This window comes from Heliconius melpomene, chromosome 2, assembly GCF_056956725.1.
Source record: "Heliconius melpomene rosina isolate 202511_hmr_F chromosome 2, ASM5695672v1, whole genome shotgun sequence".
In the NCBI taxonomy this organism is placed as follows: Eukaryota; Metazoa; Arthropoda; class Insecta; order Lepidoptera; family Nymphalidae; genus Heliconius; species Heliconius melpomene.
The window spans coordinates 4915142-4936121 of NC_140390.1; the positions used below are offsets into that span (position 1 = coordinate 4915142).

The 20980-nt window shown below is 30.6% G+C and overlaps 1 protein-coding gene across 1 annotated transcript; it reads right to left on the minus strand.

Annotated features, from left to right (window-relative positions):
* Positions 1 to 153: 153 nt before the first annotated feature.
* On the minus strand, positions 154 to 20474 carry vib (phosphatidylinositol transfer protein vib). The gene is made up of 8 exons (XM_085201700.1): positions 20281 to 20474; positions 19956 to 19986; positions 16549 to 16660; positions 12375 to 12526; positions 12100 to 12177; positions 6680 to 6910; positions 3546 to 3604; positions 154 to 2957 (listed from the first exon to the last, which is right to left on the minus strand). The coding sequence occupies exons 1-8, from the start codon at positions 20295 to 20297 to the stop codon at positions 2819 to 2821; spliced, it is 819 nt and encodes a 272-aa protein (XP_085057826.1). The 5' UTR covers positions 20298 to 20474; the 3' UTR covers positions 154 to 2818.
* Positions 20475 to 20980: the final 506 nt, after the last annotated feature.

Here is a 20980-nt window from a genome sequence, read left to right on the forward strand (position 1 = left end):
ATCGTTGAGTTATGTCACTTTCTTTCTCTCACTCTCGTATTAGGCGGAAAGTGGGAAATGGAGTGTCTTAACACTAGATTCCCTCTGCCTTCCCTGCAATATACTGGAGACAACGTTACGCTTAAAAAAAGAATTATAAATAATAGGAAACAATGGCAGGTTAGAATCAATTTATTTCTGTTGGCATTCAAAATATCCATAATACATTTTACAACAAATGTTATTCAACTTACAATTATATATTAATGCGAGACTCGTCAAAACTTTTTATTAGCTAAATATTTAAAAATTGACAATTTCAGCTTTCTATACAAACTTGCACTGATTATAAACTAAAGTGTGCTAAAAATTAATTACGATTTCTTTTACATAAAACTATGGAAAATAAATAAATTTTAATAATTCTACACCAAAAAAATTACAGGACTGTTTGAAATCTATTCCTCTTTGTAGACTCAACATTTATAAAAAAATATTTTGTAAATATAATAATTTTAGAATTCAGGAGAAAAAGGGTAAAAGCAAATATAAATGGTAAAAGGCATTACATGCTTTTCCGAATATAGATCTATAAGGATATAATTCATAGCGATTATTGCACTAAGTGCTATTAGTATCTAAGGGAATTACAGAAAAAGAATTTTATGTGTACTTAATTTTTTTATTTGGTAACAGTTGCACGAGCGCGGTTGGTTTGGACATGTTTGAACATGTTCATATTTACTTTATATCATAATTTGCAAAGTATTATCTCTTGGTTGAACAAAACAAATATAAAAATATGGAGAAAAAACAACAGCGGCCAAAATTAAGTACCTTAAATGCGAACAGATAATAAACAAAATTATAAAAAAAATAAATACATAAAACACGAAGCACTATGCGACACTAAAAGCGGATGCCGATTGCAAGTAAACTCTCTAAATACTTCAATTTGAACATAATGTGACAAAGCAGAGTACAATAAGCGAAGGACGTAAAATTATAAGTCTAAAATAAAAAAAATCAAGTGTATTTATAAAAAAAAAATCATATGTTTACAAAAGCAAAAAAGGAACATTCACACACTATTTCATAAAAAAAATATTAATAAGGAACTCGCAGTACATTTCACTTGAACAACAATAGTAAGTCTACTGAATAACAACTTTTGACACTTTGAACTGACAATAATAATAAATTAAGTAAATATATCATGAGTCCTACACAAATATGCACCATATGCATTTTCCGCTAGTAGAAAGAGAGCTAAAGGGAGCTAATCGTCTCGATCCAAATCGAATCTGGAATGTCACTCAATTATTAAAATACTGATCTGTTAAACGACAACTTAAACATACTTGCTATCACTCCAGGGTGTTGCAGCGCGCTCGTCAGAACCTCCCCCGTGCTATGTTTAGTGGATTACCGCAAACCGACATACATACATATGTATATATATAATCAATATGTATAAATAATACATAAATAAACCTAAGTTCCTTGCAACACCTCTAATAAATCGACTAACCGAGCTACCGCCACAGATAACCTCTGGATTCCGATAAAAAATATATTGCACCAATAAATATTTTTAACCCTCAAAACATTTGTATCGACGAATCGGAGTGCTAATATATATATATATATATGCAATATGATAGCGTATCTCTATAATATACAACAGCCGTAGTCCCAAACGGGCGCTTACCATACAACGATAGTTATTAAAACAGCGAAATATTTAAACGTCTCATCTAAAATGCCATTAATATCCACAGATATTTAATGTATTTGTCCCGAATTTTTTAAATTGAATTAACTCTGTTAGGTAACGACGACACTACCTTCAACCACAGACTACATATAGACTTATTTATTTAAATAGTATTTAATCTATACCACATGTTAAAATTGTCTAACGGCATGCCCGCGCTTCAAACGAGATATTTGTTTAATTAAATACACAGGTGTAATTTTTTTTTAGGAAAGCTGTTTTTATATTTTCAACTCATTTATAATCAATGATGTGCTTAATAAATAAAAACCTGATTTTCTGGGGTCAGTTGATTGAACTTCTATCACAATAGAAATCTTAAACTTAAACTAATTACTTTTATTTTCTTTTAATTAATTAATTGAAAGATTGTCTTAAAAAAAAACGTTCCATATAATGTAAATTTTACAATGTCTGTCCCAATACAAGGTAAAATTAGTAAAATATTAATTTGTAATTTCTAAAAAACTTGGACGTTGTAGAATTATTCTGTTTTTTGTTTCCAGAACCTCAAATTACATATGATTGACTTGAAATTATTCAAACAGCTTTTTTAGTTGGAGACTTGTGTAATGAATGCATTATACGTAATTATTATTAAAAATACTAAATATATTGCTTTCAATGTTAATTTGTAGAGCAAGTCAACGACGTCAGTGTGAAAACCGTCGACATAGGAACACACGTCTAATCTAAATTACACGACGAACGTTGTCCACAGAACAAGAATATGTCAATTACGTTAAAATTTCATACAAAATATAAAAAAAAACAGCCCTACACGAAACGTATATGCGAATATAAATAATGAGCGCGACTGCCAGCAGTCCTTATCGCAATCTCTAGTTGAGGCTCGGGCATAGCGCGCACTCCCAAACGTTAACCCTTTAAAATCGACGAATACATATGTTCAATCAAACCCACATATAAAAATTAACTATCTCAACTAAATAACAAAATCGCTAAGTATAAAAAAATGTTAACAATTTTCAAGTTCATTTTACAAAAAAAAATATAAAGGACCTTAAAGGGTTAACGCGGGCGTGGGGTCGGATAGGCCCCCTACTCGTTGTCGGCGCGCATCCCGCGGACCTCGCCCTCGCGACGGAGCCTCTCGAGCTCCTCCTTGGTGCGGTCCTCTATGGCGCGAATGTCAGCCATTGTCATCCCGTACCAGTCGTCCATGGAACAGAATACTTGCCTGCGAACGCATTTTATGTTTCTCTTTATTTATATAATATGTTGGAGAAATTTTTTTTTTTCTACTTTTACACTGTATTCCGCATATAAAGGAGTAGACAGAGCGTTCCTAGTGTATAAACTTCGTTCTTCATTTTTCATTTAACATATTAGTTTCGCCTTTAGTGCGCTTTGCTTCGTTGCCAGAGCCAGGTAATGAAAATTTTAAGTATTTTATTTCCACGAGTGGGAATAGAACAACCTCGCAGATAAAATTCCGTTACGCTCATTTTTTTACGTTTTCTTTTATTGTTTTAATTGGTTTCATTAAAGAAATTATATTTCTTTTTACTTCTAGTAATATTTTATATTATGTAATTGACCTTAGAATCTAGTTTTTTATATAATATATTTGCTAAAGCAAGTATGTTTTTTAATTTGTAAAAAAGTAGAATTTTCCAATAAAAAGAAATATAAGTTCTAACGCCAGATTTACATTATATAATCCTTTATATTTTTATATTCTGATTTCTGAAGTATTTTTTTTTTATAAATATCAGAAAATAAACAAAATAAAAACAAATAAATAAATAAATTACAAAGTTCTTACCTATGGAATATGGTAAACAACCGCCGTTCCGACTTCTGAATCACATTTTCGACTTTGCTCTGAAAATAAAAAAAAATATAATATAACCTTCGATTCTAATAATATTACAAATAAATAAGTGTATCGACTTGTGAAACTTGTTTCTTTTAACAAGTTCATATAAAGTATTGTTTTTCTCAAGTATGAAAACAAAATTATACAACATTTTTGAATAGATTGAGCACTTTTTATCGTTCAATGTTAAGTAACTAAAAGTTTTTAAAGTTAAAGTTAAAAAATCATTAAAATAATTTAATGATTTACGTTTTTTCATTAAAATAATACGTTTATACGTCACTTAACTCTAGTATTAGTACACGTAAAGATATCACAGACAAAAGAAAAAAAATATAATAGCAACAGACTATATAAGAAGAGTTCGTTATTCTTATTTTAAAAAAAAATTAACAACCGATACCGTAACCAAAGGAGTTTTTAAGTAGCTTCGTTTGTAATTTAATATGCCCTAAATCGTCTCCGATTACGTGATAAAACAAAAAATGCTGATCGTTTTGTGTCGCGAATATCTCCATCACTATGCAATGTATAAAATTATTAATTGAAAAATAGAACTTACTGCAATTTTAAATACAGATATAACAATGGAATACAGATTACATTTACAGGCAGACCGAGATTTAAATACAGATATTGCGCAATACATTTAAACAGATTTTCTACAAAATAGTATTAACTTTATTTATACATGTAACAAAAAACAAAAAAATATATATTTTTTACTTACGCCACATTAAATAAAACATTAAACTTTTCAACGTCATTATAGGTACAGGCATACTTATTGAACATATGTTTTATTATTTAATGTCAGAAAAATTTATTACTAGTATTTATTTTTATGGTGTAAAATTATATTTTATGCTGTTGTTTTTCTGGTTTTTTACAACTGCTACCGAAATAAAAGATTCTGCTAGATATTACATACATTGCAAAAAATTTTTATTTTTTTTATCTGTAGGCATAAAAAAGATTTATCTGTGTAAAAAAAAGGTAAAGAGAAATAAAACCAAAAAATAATTGTAAAGATCTTACGACAGCTCAAGCGTGAAACTATTTAGTTACCACATTATAGAGTTTTTGTTAAGTTTTTAAACATCAATATTAAATAAAATAATTGATATACAAATTTACTTGCAAAATATCGACGGAATTAATTTGATTCCGTTAATATTTTGCATTTTAATGATAACATTAATTATTTACTTATTAACTTGATATTAAAAATAGTTACTAAAATATATTTACAGATTGCCTTCTGTAACATTATAGTATTTTGTAAAAGAATATGTTTAAAAGACCTGAAAAGAGTCTAACTAGAGAAATATCACAGATTATTATTATTTTATTTTACATAAGAAAATCTTTAAAAAATGAAATTGTGGTAGTCTGTTCTTATAAAAAGAACTCATTATTCAATTGTAAATAAAAATCTAATCTACTTTTTTCCGATGAATAATTGCATTGTTATCTGAAGTAAAAATATTTAAAATTTCAACTTAAAACATTGGAAATTGTAGGTCAAATTTGTTTTCCAAGATTTGATCCATATTAACACGAAGTCGGTCTGCGGAAGCTTGTTTTAAAGTAAAAAATATTCTTTAAAAAAAGCCTTCCGCAAACCAACCAAAGGGAACATGGGAACCTATGATTGATGCTTCACACTCCTGTTATTCACTTTCCGTCAAACTCTCAGGGCATTGCATGTTAAGAAGCGGAAATTAACGCCGCGCTTTGCCTCGTTACCAGACCGAAGAAAATGAACATATTAAATATTTCTTTCCCCTGAGCGGGAGTGCCCCTGCTGCTGCACAATGGTCTCAAGTCAAAATATAATTCTTAATGGGGTCAATTATTTGCAGTGAGATGCATTAGCCTTAATTTAAGTAACGTGGGTGTTATTCAAAAGAAGCAAGAAGTATGAAATTCTTTTGTACGGAATTTTAATATGACAATTTTTTTATCTTTACGCTGAACCACCCGCACACAGCAGAGTAGGCAGAGGGAACCTAGTGTTTAGACACTCCGTGCGTCACTTTCCGCTGAATTCTCGAGATCTCGCGTGTTGAGTGGCGGACCTGAACGCCGCAGTCTTATATAGGAAAATGATTAAAACCGCGACTGACTGAGATGTCTATTTCAAAATACTGTAAAACTACCCGTAAAATATTTAGACACTACAATATCTAGTAATGTCTCTATACTGAAATTTAAGCTGTGAAGCATAGAAAAGTATAGGATTAGGTTAATGATCGCAGTGCGCATTAATCCTATTTGCTAACACTACAAGTGTAAATACAGTTAGCAGTCTTAGGGCTCGTGCGTTAGAAAACCTAACAATAGTACTTGTTTTAAGATCTATTGCTTTAAGTACCTATATAAAAAAACATATTTTTTCGTAACATCATTTAATTCTAAATTTTGACAAGTGTGTGACTGTAAACGTGACAAGAAGTGGGTTCAATTCCCAGTCGAGGAAATGAAATATTTATTTAAATTTATATTTTCACTCCTTCGCTCCGGTGTTGAAGAAAATTGAACGCGACGTTAAAAACACGTATTGTCTTCAGAATTCAGGGAAAAATGGGGAACAGGATTGTCTTAACACTAGGTTCCCTCTGCAGGATAGAGCGTGAAGCTGATAAAAAAATCATTTAACTCAATTTATCTAAAACTAGATAGTACCCGCTTCTTTAAATTGGTCAATGTGAACTTTAAACGACGGTAATAAAGTCTGACGATAATTGTATAATAGGTACGTTTGTATATACTAGTATGTATATGACAGGTTTTATTATTTACTTTATCTTTAAAAAGATAATAATTATTTTTATTTCTTTCACGGCCTTGCTGCAAAATTAACGACTGATAAATGTTATTTAATTTGGATTTTTCAAGTATTTTATGATACACCCATTAGAGATGTTATGTAACTCCGTAAGCGTAACCGAAATTATCAGATATCCGTAACAAAAAACTATCCGTAATCGTAAACGACAAAAGAAAATTTCGGATATGAGTGGAGTCTATGTGAGAATTGAATTGATTGGATTTGAAAAATTAAAATAAAGTCTCACCTGCAAACCAAACCACTTGAACTCGGCTGTGACCAACTTATAGCAGGTCATGACAGGTTTCACGTCATTCTTCCAATTGGGACCCACGAGGGGGCCACGGCCGGTCTTGGCCGATTTGAACTTGGTTGGGTCCGTCTCAGATTTGTAATCGGCTGAGGATAAAGGATCATTGGCGATGTCTATGTTGACCACTTCACGGTTCTTTAGCTTTTCTGGTGGCAGTTCGTGTACCTGTTGGGAAAAAAATCATAATAAAATCTTAATAAATAATAATAGTGTGACTGTAGACGCGGCAGGTTGTGGGTTCGATTGCCAATAGAAGAAATGAAATATTTAATATTTTAATTTCCTCGTTCTAGTAATAAGGCAAGTGTAGAGTTGAGAGTTGAGAGTAGAGTGGAAAACGCAACTGTCTTAATGGGAACGTAAAGTCTAAACACTAAGTACTCAGGTTCCCTTTCCCTTCTTGCTATGTGCTGGATACAATATGAAGGTAAAAAACTAGGATATTTTATTATGTTCCATTGGAAAGATTATTTCAAAATAAATTTCTGTCACAATTACCAAAATATTACACAAATCTTTTAGACTGTCTCTACTTAGAATCGAATAGCGCACTGCAATATTATGCAACGTTTTAGATATATTATATAATATATATGTTATTAGGTCAAGGATGGTGGTTTGCGCGCCGTATTTTATCTTAAGCCAAAAAGGTCAGTGAATTTTCTATATAAACTGTAATAACCGCTATTGAAATTAAATTTATTAATTTAACGAGATACCACAGAGTAGATACCCCAATGGTACCTATGTAGATATAATTAACGGATTATTATCTAGACTAGACAAATGTATATCTATCTATATTTTTTAATCTTGATACACTGTCTAAAAGCCGATCATTTGATAGATGAAAAGATTTCATACTCTGCTATTGCTATATTGAGGCTGATGCGGCGTAGTGGTATAGCATCTGACTGATATGTTAACTCGAAGGTAGTGGGTTCATTCCCCATTCGAGACAATAACTATTAACCCATTAAAAGCCAAATATAAACGGAAATAAGGATTGTTTAAGTTTTTATGACACCAAAGTATACCAAAAGAAATAAAAAATATGAACAAATATCTTCAAAACTAATTAAAACAATGGTATGAAAACTTTTTCTCCAATCTCATCTTCTTCATATCTTTAGATAAATGTCTAGTTCTTGCCTTCGAGACTGGAAATGGGGTTCTTATGTGTCGATAGATCAGCAGCACTGGGTCCTATCTAACCAAGACTGCCGCTATACAGCAAGAAGCCACAAATGTTGTTTTTTACATATATATATATAATTTTTAAAATTTAGATTCCATTTCTGTTTATTAAACACCGCAAAAACGACACCACAATTATTAAACGTCAGTTATTAAAAAACCGGTCCACCATTACAAAAACAAGTTGTTGGCTATTAATTATTTTCTTGCAAATTATAATGTAAGTACAATCTATGCTTTAATGACACAATAGACACTATTAAGTGTCATCAAGACTAAATATGACTGTCAACACGGCTGGTTGTGAGTTCGATTCCCACTCGAGGAAATTAAATATTCATTTAAATTTATATTTCCGCCCCGCAACACACAATGCCTTCATATTTGGCGGAAAAATTAGAACAGAGTGTCTTAACACTAGCTTCCCTTTGCCTACCTGCTGCTGTGTGCGGGATACGGCGTGAAACTGATAAAGATTTATTATATAAACTAACACTAAGCCGATTTCAAGATAAAACTAAAAACATATATCTTCGTATAAACTATGTAAAACTAATATAATAAAGCGGAAGAGTTTGTTTGTTTGTTTGTTTGAACGCTAAGATCTCTGGATCTACTGGATCGATTTACTTTGTTTTTGTTTTGTATGAAAGATGCATTCTTCAGAAGTGCTATAGGCTATATAATATTACATTACACATATATACTAATAAATTAAAATACTTTCTAATTTGACATGCAATTTATTCTGCCATGTTAATAACAACCGTCGTCGCTACGCGACCGCGTTCGTTACCGCGTCGTTTTGATATTCATCCTTATGAAAATAAATATAATAGTCACTTTTAGCATTTCATCTAGATTGAAATTATATTTGTATAGAAATTATATTCTTATATTTCAAGCAGGCGTAGCCGCATCCGGGTCCGCTAGTGTAAAATAAAATTAACACAGTATAGATAATATTTTTTGCTACGTATTTTATTATATTTACAATGAAATTAGCGAAATCCGAAAAACTAAAAAAATGCTTAAGTAAATTAAAGAGCAAACAACATTAGCAACAGACATCAATTTTCAATTATAATTGAAACCATAAACAATAATTATATTATTTTTTATTTTTATTACTGTTGCTATAAGGAAAATAAGGAACCAATTTATTTATAACATTTTAAATTAAAATATCACAGATAATATACGTAATTTCTAGTTTATATTAAATACGTAGTATAGAAAATGATTCATTTATAAAGGACCCAATGATAAATTTCACATCGGCTACTTAACCTCTAATACTTGGGGGTTAATATGTAACAATCTCAGCAGTTCGAAGCAATTATTGAAAATCAGTCAAGTAAGTCAAGTTCTCAAATCTGGCCTTCTCCGTCATGATAGATATAGCTTAAGCACTCCGTTCCCCATTTTCCGCCGAATGCAGGCATTGTGTGTTGAGTGGAGGAACTCAACGCCGCGGTTTGCCTCAACACCAGAGCGAAGAAAATGCAAATATTAAATATTTAATTTCCTCGAGTGGAAATTGAACCTACAACCTGACGCGTTTACAGTCGTACTTTGTACCTTTGTATTATTATTTTATATTGAATTCAATATACAATATATAATTTATGTTATCAAATAGTTTGTGAATTGTATTAAACAATTTAAAAAAAATCTATTCCATTATCCTTCTTGTGAAAATTAACACCTCGACATGATAACTTAATTGTTAAGATAGATACTCCGAAATAAAAAAAAAACAATACGAGTGGGGTCGAACCCACGAATGTTTTCAGTGATTTACTGTTCCGTTGTACCTTAAAGGCTTCTTTAATTTTCGAAAAACATAAAAGACATTATTAAAGTTATATCAAAACATTAATAGTATTTAAGACATTTGTATACGACGTTTTGTAATATTATACCCAATAATGTATAAATGCATGATTTTTTGAGTAGGCCGATCCCTCTGCTGATGTTAAGACACTCCGCTCCCCACTTTCCGCCGAAGTCCAGAGACACTGCGTGTTGAATGGCAGAAACAAAACCAAGAAATAAAAATATTTAATTTTCTTCAGTAGAGATCGAACCTACAATCTATCGTGTTACAGTCACACATTCATGCCTGTGCGCCACTACTGGCCTCATCTATCCATACCTATATTATAAATTCGAAAGTAACTCTGTCTGTCTGTCTGTCTTTTACGCAATCAGGGCCAAACCGCTAATTTAATTGTGATAGAATACACATATAGAGATACTCGAGGGTCTCGGGATGAACATAGGATACTTTATTTTGTCATATTTATAATATTTTCGATATATACCAATATATTAAAATACTTATTAATTTAACATGCAAGTTATTCCGCCATGTTAATAACAACCGCCGTTGCTAAGCAACGATTTGCACAGTTTGTTGTTAGAAAACGTCACTCAAAATGAGCTTGCTTAACGCATCTCTCTATTGAAAACTGAAAATAATTTCATAAATATATTTAATAAATATTCGTATAGTTCAAGCGGGCGTAGCCGCGTTCGGGTCGACTAGTGTATGTATAAAATTAACGTATATTATCTAAATATTTATACTCACCAGCTCCAACTAGCTGTACGATGTAATTATTCGAATTAGCATTTTTTTAGTTTGTTTGTGAAAACGTAAACGTAACGCACTACAGCTGCCTATTGTATTTTTATTTTCATTCCATCATCATCACCGGCAAGGCCGACGTCGACACATTTCCTACTACGATAATAGCATTTGTTTATGTAATTAAATATTAACCTGTTCTTTGTAATTATTTTATAATGTAATATAACATGGCTTAGTTGGTCAAAAGCCTCAGACGGTTTCCAAGAGGCCCGGATTCAAATCCCGCTACGTTAAATTTTTTAGACTTTTTAAAAAGTATTTTTCTTTAAGTGTAGACTACTTTAAAATATAAAAAACTAGTGGGCCCGTGCGGCTACGCCCACTTAAATTATACAAATGTTTATTTAAGTGTATTTAAGAGAAACCGACCTAAGTACCTACTTTAAATTGATATAACTTTTTTATTTATGAATCGATTGTAATAAAATAATAATGTAATAAAATAAATGTTTTCGGGAGCTTGTCAGAATCCAATAGTGAAAACCGCATCTAAATCGGTTAAGCCGATTCTGAGATTAGCGAAAACAAACGCCGACAAAAGAAAAAAACAAGACAAGACAAAAATTTAAAAAATCATTGTTTTGGGTTCTATTACGTTAATATTCCGACCCTCTTACGATTTAATTATAAGTATAGATATAGATAATATGTATAATATCGTTCGTATGAAAAAAAATACAGTCGAAATTATAACCTCCTTCTTTTTGAAGTCGGTTAAAAATATTTTCGTTGAACGAAAGAATTACAATCAATAGCGGTTGAATTTCTTATCAACACAATAAGCAATGAGTGCTCTTTGATAATGATCAATAGATTATATATATATATGTAAATACTTATATACCAGACATTTTTAGTTTTACAATTGTATTATTTGTTTTATATTAATTATACCTAGTTACGACGGCCATGGTTTATTTTATCATTTTTCTTTTATTATCTTGTGCTATTATTACGCAACTACTATGAGGCAGTTCGTAATTGGTACATTTAAAATAAAAAAAAATTTAATAGTGTATATATTGGCATCTTTATCTTTATCTACCATGGAATATTGCATGGTTGTCGGTAGACTGTGCACAGAGTCCAACTGCGTTATAAATTAATTTGAAATTAAAGAATTTGCGATATATATGGACATGCGTATTTAGAGAAGTTTTTCAAAGAGAGTGGTGGTTGGCTGGACTTTAACTCTGAACAGACATGTTCGTTTACACGTAATTCTTTTAATTTTTATGGACAAACTTATAGTCAGCAAAAATTCTGGGATGGGCACAAGACTATTCTGGACTATTCTTCTAACAAATCTCTTAGAGATAACGTCGTTACATACTCGAATGGACACATGTTTTATTCACCACATTGCAATTTATAAAGACATCTTGACGATTATTATTGATATCACGATAACGATAAACTTTAAATTTCTCAGTAACACTTACCAACAAATGTAAAATCATATTTCATGTTATTTTTAACTATATTAATTTAAGCAGCTTACATTTTGCTGGTCGCCGGCGTCAGGTAAGTGCAAGGATTCTATACAGATGACAAAGTTCTCTTTCATATAACCGGGATTCTAAAACCAAAAGATCTTGTTAGCAAAAGTATATACAATTATAAAATTATATAATTTATTATAATAATACAATCATAATAAATAATAGTTATTAATATTGTAATAATCAATAAAATTAATACTTTTTGATTTTAAAATTAATTAATACAGTACAATTTATAAATTAATAATTAGAATTATTTCACATATAATATTACCGTTAATACAGTCCGGCAGTATGGGTACGCGTTCCAGGCCTCTTCGTGTACTTCTAGGGAGCCTTTCGGCGCCAGGAGCCTGATAAAAGCTGGCACCTTTGACGCGAGATGGTAGATCTTGTAGGTGTATTGACCAGAAGAATATTTACCACCTGCATAATTACAATACATTTAGAAAAATAACAAGTTACGTAATAATTGTTATTGTTATTTATTTATATATTATAATCACTTTTTATATCCTTCAATTGTTTGTCTTTGAACGAGGAAGTTTTATATTTCTTTTTTAGCTTCACGCTGTATTCCGCATAAAGCAGGGTAGACAGAGGGAACCTAAGAACCTAGTGTTAAGACACTCTGTTCCCGTAAGACACTTCCATTCCCCACTTCCGGAATTCGCAGAATCCTGAAGGCATTGCGTGGCGGAACTCAACGCCGCGCCCTGCCTAGTTACCAAAGTGAGGAAAATGTAAATATGAAATATTTCATTTCCTCGAGTGAAAATCGAACCCATAATCAACCGCGTTTACAGTTGCATGCTTGTTCCTTTGAGCCATGACGACCCTTGGACGGAGGGAATTTTATATAACATGAACAACAAATACGTTAATAGTTGTTTCTAGATTTTCTTAGAGGTATTCAAAGTCATTAAAATATAGTAAGAACCTACTATAAATAATTAATATAAGTAAATATTATTTACGATACCCAAATAATAAAAAAGCTAGAGGTAAAATAATGAATCTAACTATAACTAATTAAATTTATATAACAAATGTAAATAAAAATTTATGTATTATTACAATTTTAATATTATTCGAATATACCAAAGTTCTTTTCCTGGTTTCGAATGAGATACAATCTCGTATAACATTATTATTATATACTTTGCCGAAGTGAATTTCAAGTTTGTATACGTACTACGTCAAAGTCGTTATTAATTTTTTTGAAGGCGGCTGTTTTTTTAGCTCTACACCTCTCCAGCATGTAGCATGGCTTATATTTATTAAATTTTGGTAATTAAATAGAAAAATTTATCATAATTAGGCAAATTTTTAATCGCCCCATGTGACCAATAAAAGTTTAAAACTAAATCGTGCTATTCGGGTAGCTCTCTTTAAACCATAAATCTTAAAAACAAATAGATTTTATTAGCTTAATAACAGCAAATAACGTCATACTTTGAATTATATAATTATTTTTACAATTATTCTCAACAATGAAGTAAAATAAAAAGTCTATATTAGTTTTTATATTTTAATTATTCATATAATAAGTAGGTAATGTGTAATAATTTCAAGGGAATTTTTAAGTATATATTTAAATTATTTTATCATTGTAATAATGAAACATAATGGGAAATGTCATTACGTATTTTAAAAAAACAATGTCAGCCTTTGAGGGTGAGAAAAAATATTTGAAAACGCTGTCGTAACATGGAAGTTGAAGATGAAGAAAAATCTATTATTGGGGGCATTTATCAATGGAAAAGAAACAATAGAAAATATTGGTTTTTAATTTTTTTTTCGTCACGAGTGGGACGCTAGTATGAATATGAAAAATAAAAGAAAACAATATTCGATTGTACTTCTTTGGAAACGTATAAAATTTTGTATCCTCACACTTAAAAAATAAAATTAATTATACCAAATTAAATCCAACAAAAAATACGTATAAAAGAAATAAATAAATAAATATAATATAAAAATTTATAATGTAGCCAAATGCAAGGTCATCTAAGGAAGTTATAAAGGATTTTGTTTTACAAGCACACCTATACAAACATCGCCACATCTGTATACACTGAAAGTGTGACGTCATATTACAGTACTCATTTACAACTTCGCTCAAGCGGCCAACAGTTTTAATAAAAAAAAAATAGTCTGGTTTCGTACGATGATATAATTTGACAGCAATATAGTGATTTTTCGATAGTAGATACTAACTTGTTTTACTTAATGTATGCAAAAACTTACTACTGGAGATATTTTATATATATACGTACTTTATATATTATTTTATGCGACCGAAGAACCAGTACCATCGAATTTTTCGAGACATGGCGTGTTGAGTGGCGTAACTCAACGCCGGGCTCTTGCCTTTGATTTAGTTTAGCGTATTCCCTAAATATAAATTTGAATGTAAAACTAAAAAAAAGAAATATATTCTACTTGTAGTGATTTATTTTAGAAAATCATTTGTGTACCTAGTTTTTGAATGAGCCGCAACGTTCTTCTACTGCTGCGGCTTCGGGCTGTCAATCAATATCTAAGCCTTTTATAGAGCATGAAGAATATCATACTTGGCACTCGGCCATCAATATAAGATGTTTACGATGGCAACTTCTTTAACTTAGCTATCACAATATAATTAATTATTACCCTTATAACTAAATGATATCTAGGTTACATCTAGTAATAGAACTCAAATGCGATTACTTTCAAAAATCTACATAAAATACATGTACAATATATTTAATTCATATTAACTAGAACTAAAATCTTTGATAATTCATATACCATCTTCAACACACGGCCCGCAAGTGCCACACGTGTCGGACTTCGACAATTGCTCGCCAGAAATATTTGAGCTAGCAGCTTGTTTGTTATCTTTCGTTACTGGAAATTGTTTATTTAACATACATGTAAAAAAATTAGAAAATAAAATTAAAATTAGAAAAGTATGTTTATTTATTCAACACTGCAATGCCACCAGAATTCGGCGGAAAGTGGGCAACGGAGTGTCGTAGCACCAGATTCTCTCTGCCTTTTTTTATCTTTACATACATATCTATTAATTATAATATAGATAAAACAGAATAATATCTGCTCCCGTGAAATACTTAAGTAGATTTGCTTGACGAGCTTGAGAAATTTAGATATCCTGAAAATATAACTGTTCATCTCCAATATGAGGTCGTTCACATTGGCCGAAACAGGTCTGCAACTTATTGATACATTTTAGTGATTCAGTAACGACAATTTGCGAGACATTTAAAAATTAGAAAATTATACTTGTTAACAACAAATAAATTTAAAATATGAATTACTCATTTATTAAAGTTTATTAATTATTATCATTAAGTCTTGAAAGTGTTCCTCAAACTTAATAAATAGATATGTTACATTTGTAACGTCTATTAATTGTAGTAGCAATGAGGAAGTTTCATTATATTGATATTAATAGATAACGTAAACGTAATATAATTAAAATATAAAAAAATCCAAATGAAATATTTATTCTATTATATTTATATTTTCATTTTTTTGCTTCGGTGGCAAAGCGCGGTGTCGAGTTAAACCACTCAACAAGCAATGCCTCCAGAATTCCAAACTTCCAAACTCCAGTTTTACCACTAGGTTCTATATGCTTATCCTGCTGTGTGCGGGATACAGCGTGAAGTTGACAAAAAATAGACTATTCAAGTCTTTACTGTCTGTAAACGTTGATTCGTCTGTGAAGTTACAACAACCTTTATCGAAATCGTTCTAACTCATGACGTCATCATATACCTATCTATATTTTCGTAAATTCCCCTAACAAATTTAAACATGTAGTATGCCGCAATGCAAATCTACCTCGGAACAATATGATTAGATAGCGAAAAACACTAACAACAGTATTTACTGTCATCGACGTCACCTTATCGGTATCGTACTTTTATTACTATAATTGATTTAACTTGCCATATTTATTAAATAAAGATAATTAAATAAAATATAATTAATTAATTGATTGAATAAATAAAATTTTGCTTTTATGCTCTTTAGTAATTTTTAAACCAAACAAATCATATATCTAGTAGTTATGGCAGCCAACGCTACTGCCTAACAAGGTAGCGGAACTACCGTGTAATTGGGTATTATTAAGTTCGTGTCCAGACGGCGACATATTGTAAGTGTATATTATTTATCATTTAGTTTATTAGTCGGTCGTAGTATCGCAGTCGCGGGAGCGTGTGATGGTTATGGGTTCATTTACCCTGAAGGAAATAAATCATATCTATTAACGTGACGTTTACTTCCGCCACTCAACACACAATGCCTCTAAAATGCGGTAGAAAGAGTGAAACGGTGTGTCTCAACACTAGGTTCCCTCTGTCTACCCTGCTATATGCGGGATACAACGGGAATCTATTTAGTTTAATATACAAAAAATATTTATGCACACTTACCAAGCAAGGGATAGTCTTTGAAGGGTTCGTTCTTGATGACTTCAATGCCTTCACCGCCACCGGTCTCATTTTTGGAAACTTCCGCAACGCAGTACAATTGCGCGACTTGGTACTGAGTAAAAAAAGTACAAAATTTACTTTCACTTTTCACTAGTAAAAACTAAATAAATTTTTAAAATAATTTTCACTAGTAAAAAAAAAATAAGGTGCCTTTATTAGAATAATAATTTCCAATCGTGTGTATAATTAAAGTTATTTTTATATACTACAGCAAAGTATAAAAAAATATAATAAATGATTCATAGAAAGCATAGTTTGAGAAACAATTATATTGTTTTTTATAAAATTATTCTAAGATAAGAATAATATAAACACATAGCCATTGTCAAAGTTACTCAGGGTCACCAAAAAATATAATATATAAAAAAAATATATTAAAAAAAAATAAATAATAATTATATTAAAATTAAGTTACCTGACTTATGTTTTAATAAATTACGTAATATTGAAAAAAAAAACAGCTTGTTACTTGAAAGATCGCTTAATGATTTTATGTACGGAAATGTAAAAAAACAATGTTTTAGCAACGTAGTTTCAAGTTTGTGTTAGTAAAAATGTTAGTATTTTGAAAATTAAAATTTTCCAGATCAAGAGGTCGTCTAACTGTAAACGCGAGGGTTGTGGATTCAATTCTCACTAGTGGGTTCAACAAGCAATGCTTCGAAATTTCAACGGAAAGTGGAGAACGGAGTGTCTCAACACTAGGTTCCCTCTGTCTACAGCTATATGAGATACACCGTGAAGATTCCCGCGTCGATGTGTTCTTTGTAAATAGACTTTTGTATTGCTAGTTCTATTAAATATATTGTAACTGAGTGGTGTAACATAATTTTCTATTTTATTAACGGGACTGTATAAAACAATAGTGACAGAATAGGCGCTGTAAGTATATTTCTCGCAGCTTGCTAACCGAGGGTCCTTGACCCAGTCCCGCGGCCTCGCAAGCACAGCTTTTGTACAGACTAATTACACATGGTGCTTAAATTCAGCAAAATATCTGTTGTGCTGACTAAACTTTCTTCTGTTTCTTTGAACAATTGCATAATCACGAATATTATAGGTGATTTCTTAACTCATAATTTGATTTAATTTTGCTGATACTTACAACAATGTTTATTAAATATTTTTTGTCAATTTTATAAAAAACTAGCGGCCCGCTCGCGGTTTCACCCGCGTGAACTATGTTATTATTAATTTCTGTCTCCATGAGTACCTACGTCCTATAAGTGACGTCCATGCAAAATTTGAGACTCCTAGCATTTGTAGTAACGAAGTTTCATACAAACTTTCGACCCCAAAAACAACCCCTAAGAAATCGAATATTGCAAATTCCCGTCTTAGCGAGCACCTACATCCTATAAGTAACTCCTATGCAAAATTTCCGATTTCTAGCACATGTAGTTTCTGAGATTTCGTGATGAGTGAGTGACCTTTCGATTTTATATATATAGATATATCAGGTTTACGCTTTATCTGCCGCACAGCAGGGTAAGCAGGTAGACGGAACCTAGTGTAAAGACACTCCGTTTCTCACTTTCCACTGAATTTTACGAGGCATTGAGTAACGGAAGTAAATGCCAAACTTATGCCTAAGTACCAAAGCAAGGAAATGAAAATATTAATATTAAAAAAATTCATTCCCTCGAGTGGGACTTGAATCCACAACTGTGGCGTTAGTCACACACTTGTACTGGGCCTAACTCTGGGCCATGATGGCCTCTTTTTTTTCAGCTGTATAACTAATATTCTAATTTTTCTTTACTTAGACAAATTAATAATTACATAGTTTTAAAATTATTCTTAATTGGTGTGTATGTCGTTGAAAAAATTATAGTCTTTGACATAATGAAAAACCTCATCTCTCGTTTCTAGGTACTTCATATATGTATTTTAAGGTTTGGTTAATCTATTTGAATGCCAGACTGTAGTAAAACTGTAGAATAAATATTTTCTGGTAGTACAATGTTCAACAGTTCTAAATTATCTATCTTTTTACCAATTAAATGTTACTTAATCGATGTTTCAATTGAATTACTTAATAAAAAATATAAGTGGTTTTTTTATTTCATATCTTGAGTTATGTAAAAACTAGTCAAAATAACAGGTAAAATTAGTTTCATATAATTGCTGTTAATAGACAAGATTAACTTAATGTTGTATTGCTAGTTTACCAGCTAATTAGACATTTGAAAGGTGGATGAAATTTGTTTATAAATAGTAATTATAAAAGAAGTAACTTATAGAGGCCGTTGTGGCACAGTGGCACACTGTAATATGACAGTTGTGGGTTCGATCCCCACTTGAGGAAGTGAAATATTTATTTAAATTTATATTTAGATTTTTTTTGCTATAGTGTCGAGGCCAAGCAGTGTTGAGTTCCACTTAACACACAATGCCTCCAAAATTAGGCGAAAACTGGGGAACGGAGTGTTAACATTAGGTTCCCCCTGCCTACCCTACTGTGTGCGGGATACAGAATCTGATTTAAAAAAAAAACAATATATAAAATTTATTTACATATATTTTTATTCTTTTCACCTTCTAATTTTTCTGCTGGCAATAGAGAACTGATAATTTGAGATAGTCTCTATTACCAGAAAATAATCTAATAAATTTTTAGTATTCCAGTAATTAATATTCAAATTAGAAAATTTTAAATTATTATTATCATTATGTAGTAAGTAGTTTGTTATTACATGAAATATTGAACCAATGAATAATTAATAAAATTATGAATAATATGATTGCTAATAAATATTTTATTTAAAAGTGTATGACTGTTAACATAACAGTTTGTGAGTTTGATTCCAACTCAAGGAAATATTCAGTATTTTCACATACTCATTCTGATAATAAGGCAGTGCCAAGTTGAGTTATGCATTCAACATGCAATGCCTCCAGTGGAAAAGGAGCAGACAGTGGGGAAAAGAGGTGTTGTAATGGAATTGGAGTGTCTGAATACTAGCAATAATAGGTTCCCAAGTTCCCTCTGCCTACCCTGCCTTGCTATGCAGATGAAACAACTAAAAAAATATAATAGCATATTACTACATTGCTATAAATATAAAATCTTATCATAAAGTTATCATTAAATATATAATATAAATTCTTAGAATAACAAATGGTAATTGATACTAAAGATAATTAAATATTTTAATACAAACATAATATAATACAAAGTATAAATACTGTGAAAAAAGCTTTTTATTGACATTTATAATAATTTAAATATAAAATACCTATGAAAAATTTTTATAACAAAAAAAAATTTTAGGAGATTTTTGGGTTTATAAAATTAAAGAATATTTTTATAAATTTAATTTAATAAATATAAATATTTGACTTACCTCTTCAACTGTTAAAGGAAGTGTAACACGACTGAAAAAAACGATGAAAAATTAACTGTACCATATGGTATATTTTATAATTTTAGAGATTATTCAACATTCAACAAATGGCTATCAATTAGAATATAAGCAAAAGTAAATTTCGTTGCATTTTTGAGGCAAACTACTAATGAAGTACTAAGAAAAAAACAAATTATTAATTTTAATCAAAGTAATAATCAAAGTTTAAAAAAACGATTTGACAGTGCCTTAAGAGATTTATCTGACGAGCTAAAAATCGATTTATATTAACAAAAGGACATAATATAACCTTTGCTATACTCACTATTCTTTGATAAGCATCTTGATTATTTATTATATTTCACTTAAATGCACATCAGATATATCACTACAACCTTAAAATAAACTTATCACAGTTCGACACTTGAGCGACGGCCCGATTATCCGATTTATTGTAATTTTAAAAGCCAAGTCCAACCAATGATTGAAAATGACAAGGCGCATGCTTCAACTCAATGATGCAACGGAAATTACGTCAACAACTACGGCCTCGTTCAAAATTACAACTTTGTGCAGTCTTTACATTTTGTGAAACTTAACGATATCTGTTTTAAAAAATTATAATAATAATGAACATATGAATAGATATATTTTTAGATGATATTAGATTAATAGCGGTAATCGGGAAGAAAGATCCAGTGTAGTAACTATGAGAATTTATCAAAAAGTCATCTAGTAATGAATAGAAATACTAAAAATTTCTGTGAATATAATTTTACTAGAATCTGCCATATACATAAATGTAATTTAGAACAAAAGTAGAAACCGACGAAAATAATAGGGTACAATAAGATCTAGAAATGTAAATTGCCGTTTGAAAGTAATTGAAAACATGCAGGCAAAGGCAAAACTCAAATTTGGAGAATATTATGTTGATAATTACTTTCAACAAGATTTGAAAATAGTGTAACCTCTTAAATTGCTAAATATTGTCACCATATGAGACGAATGAATCATTACAATGT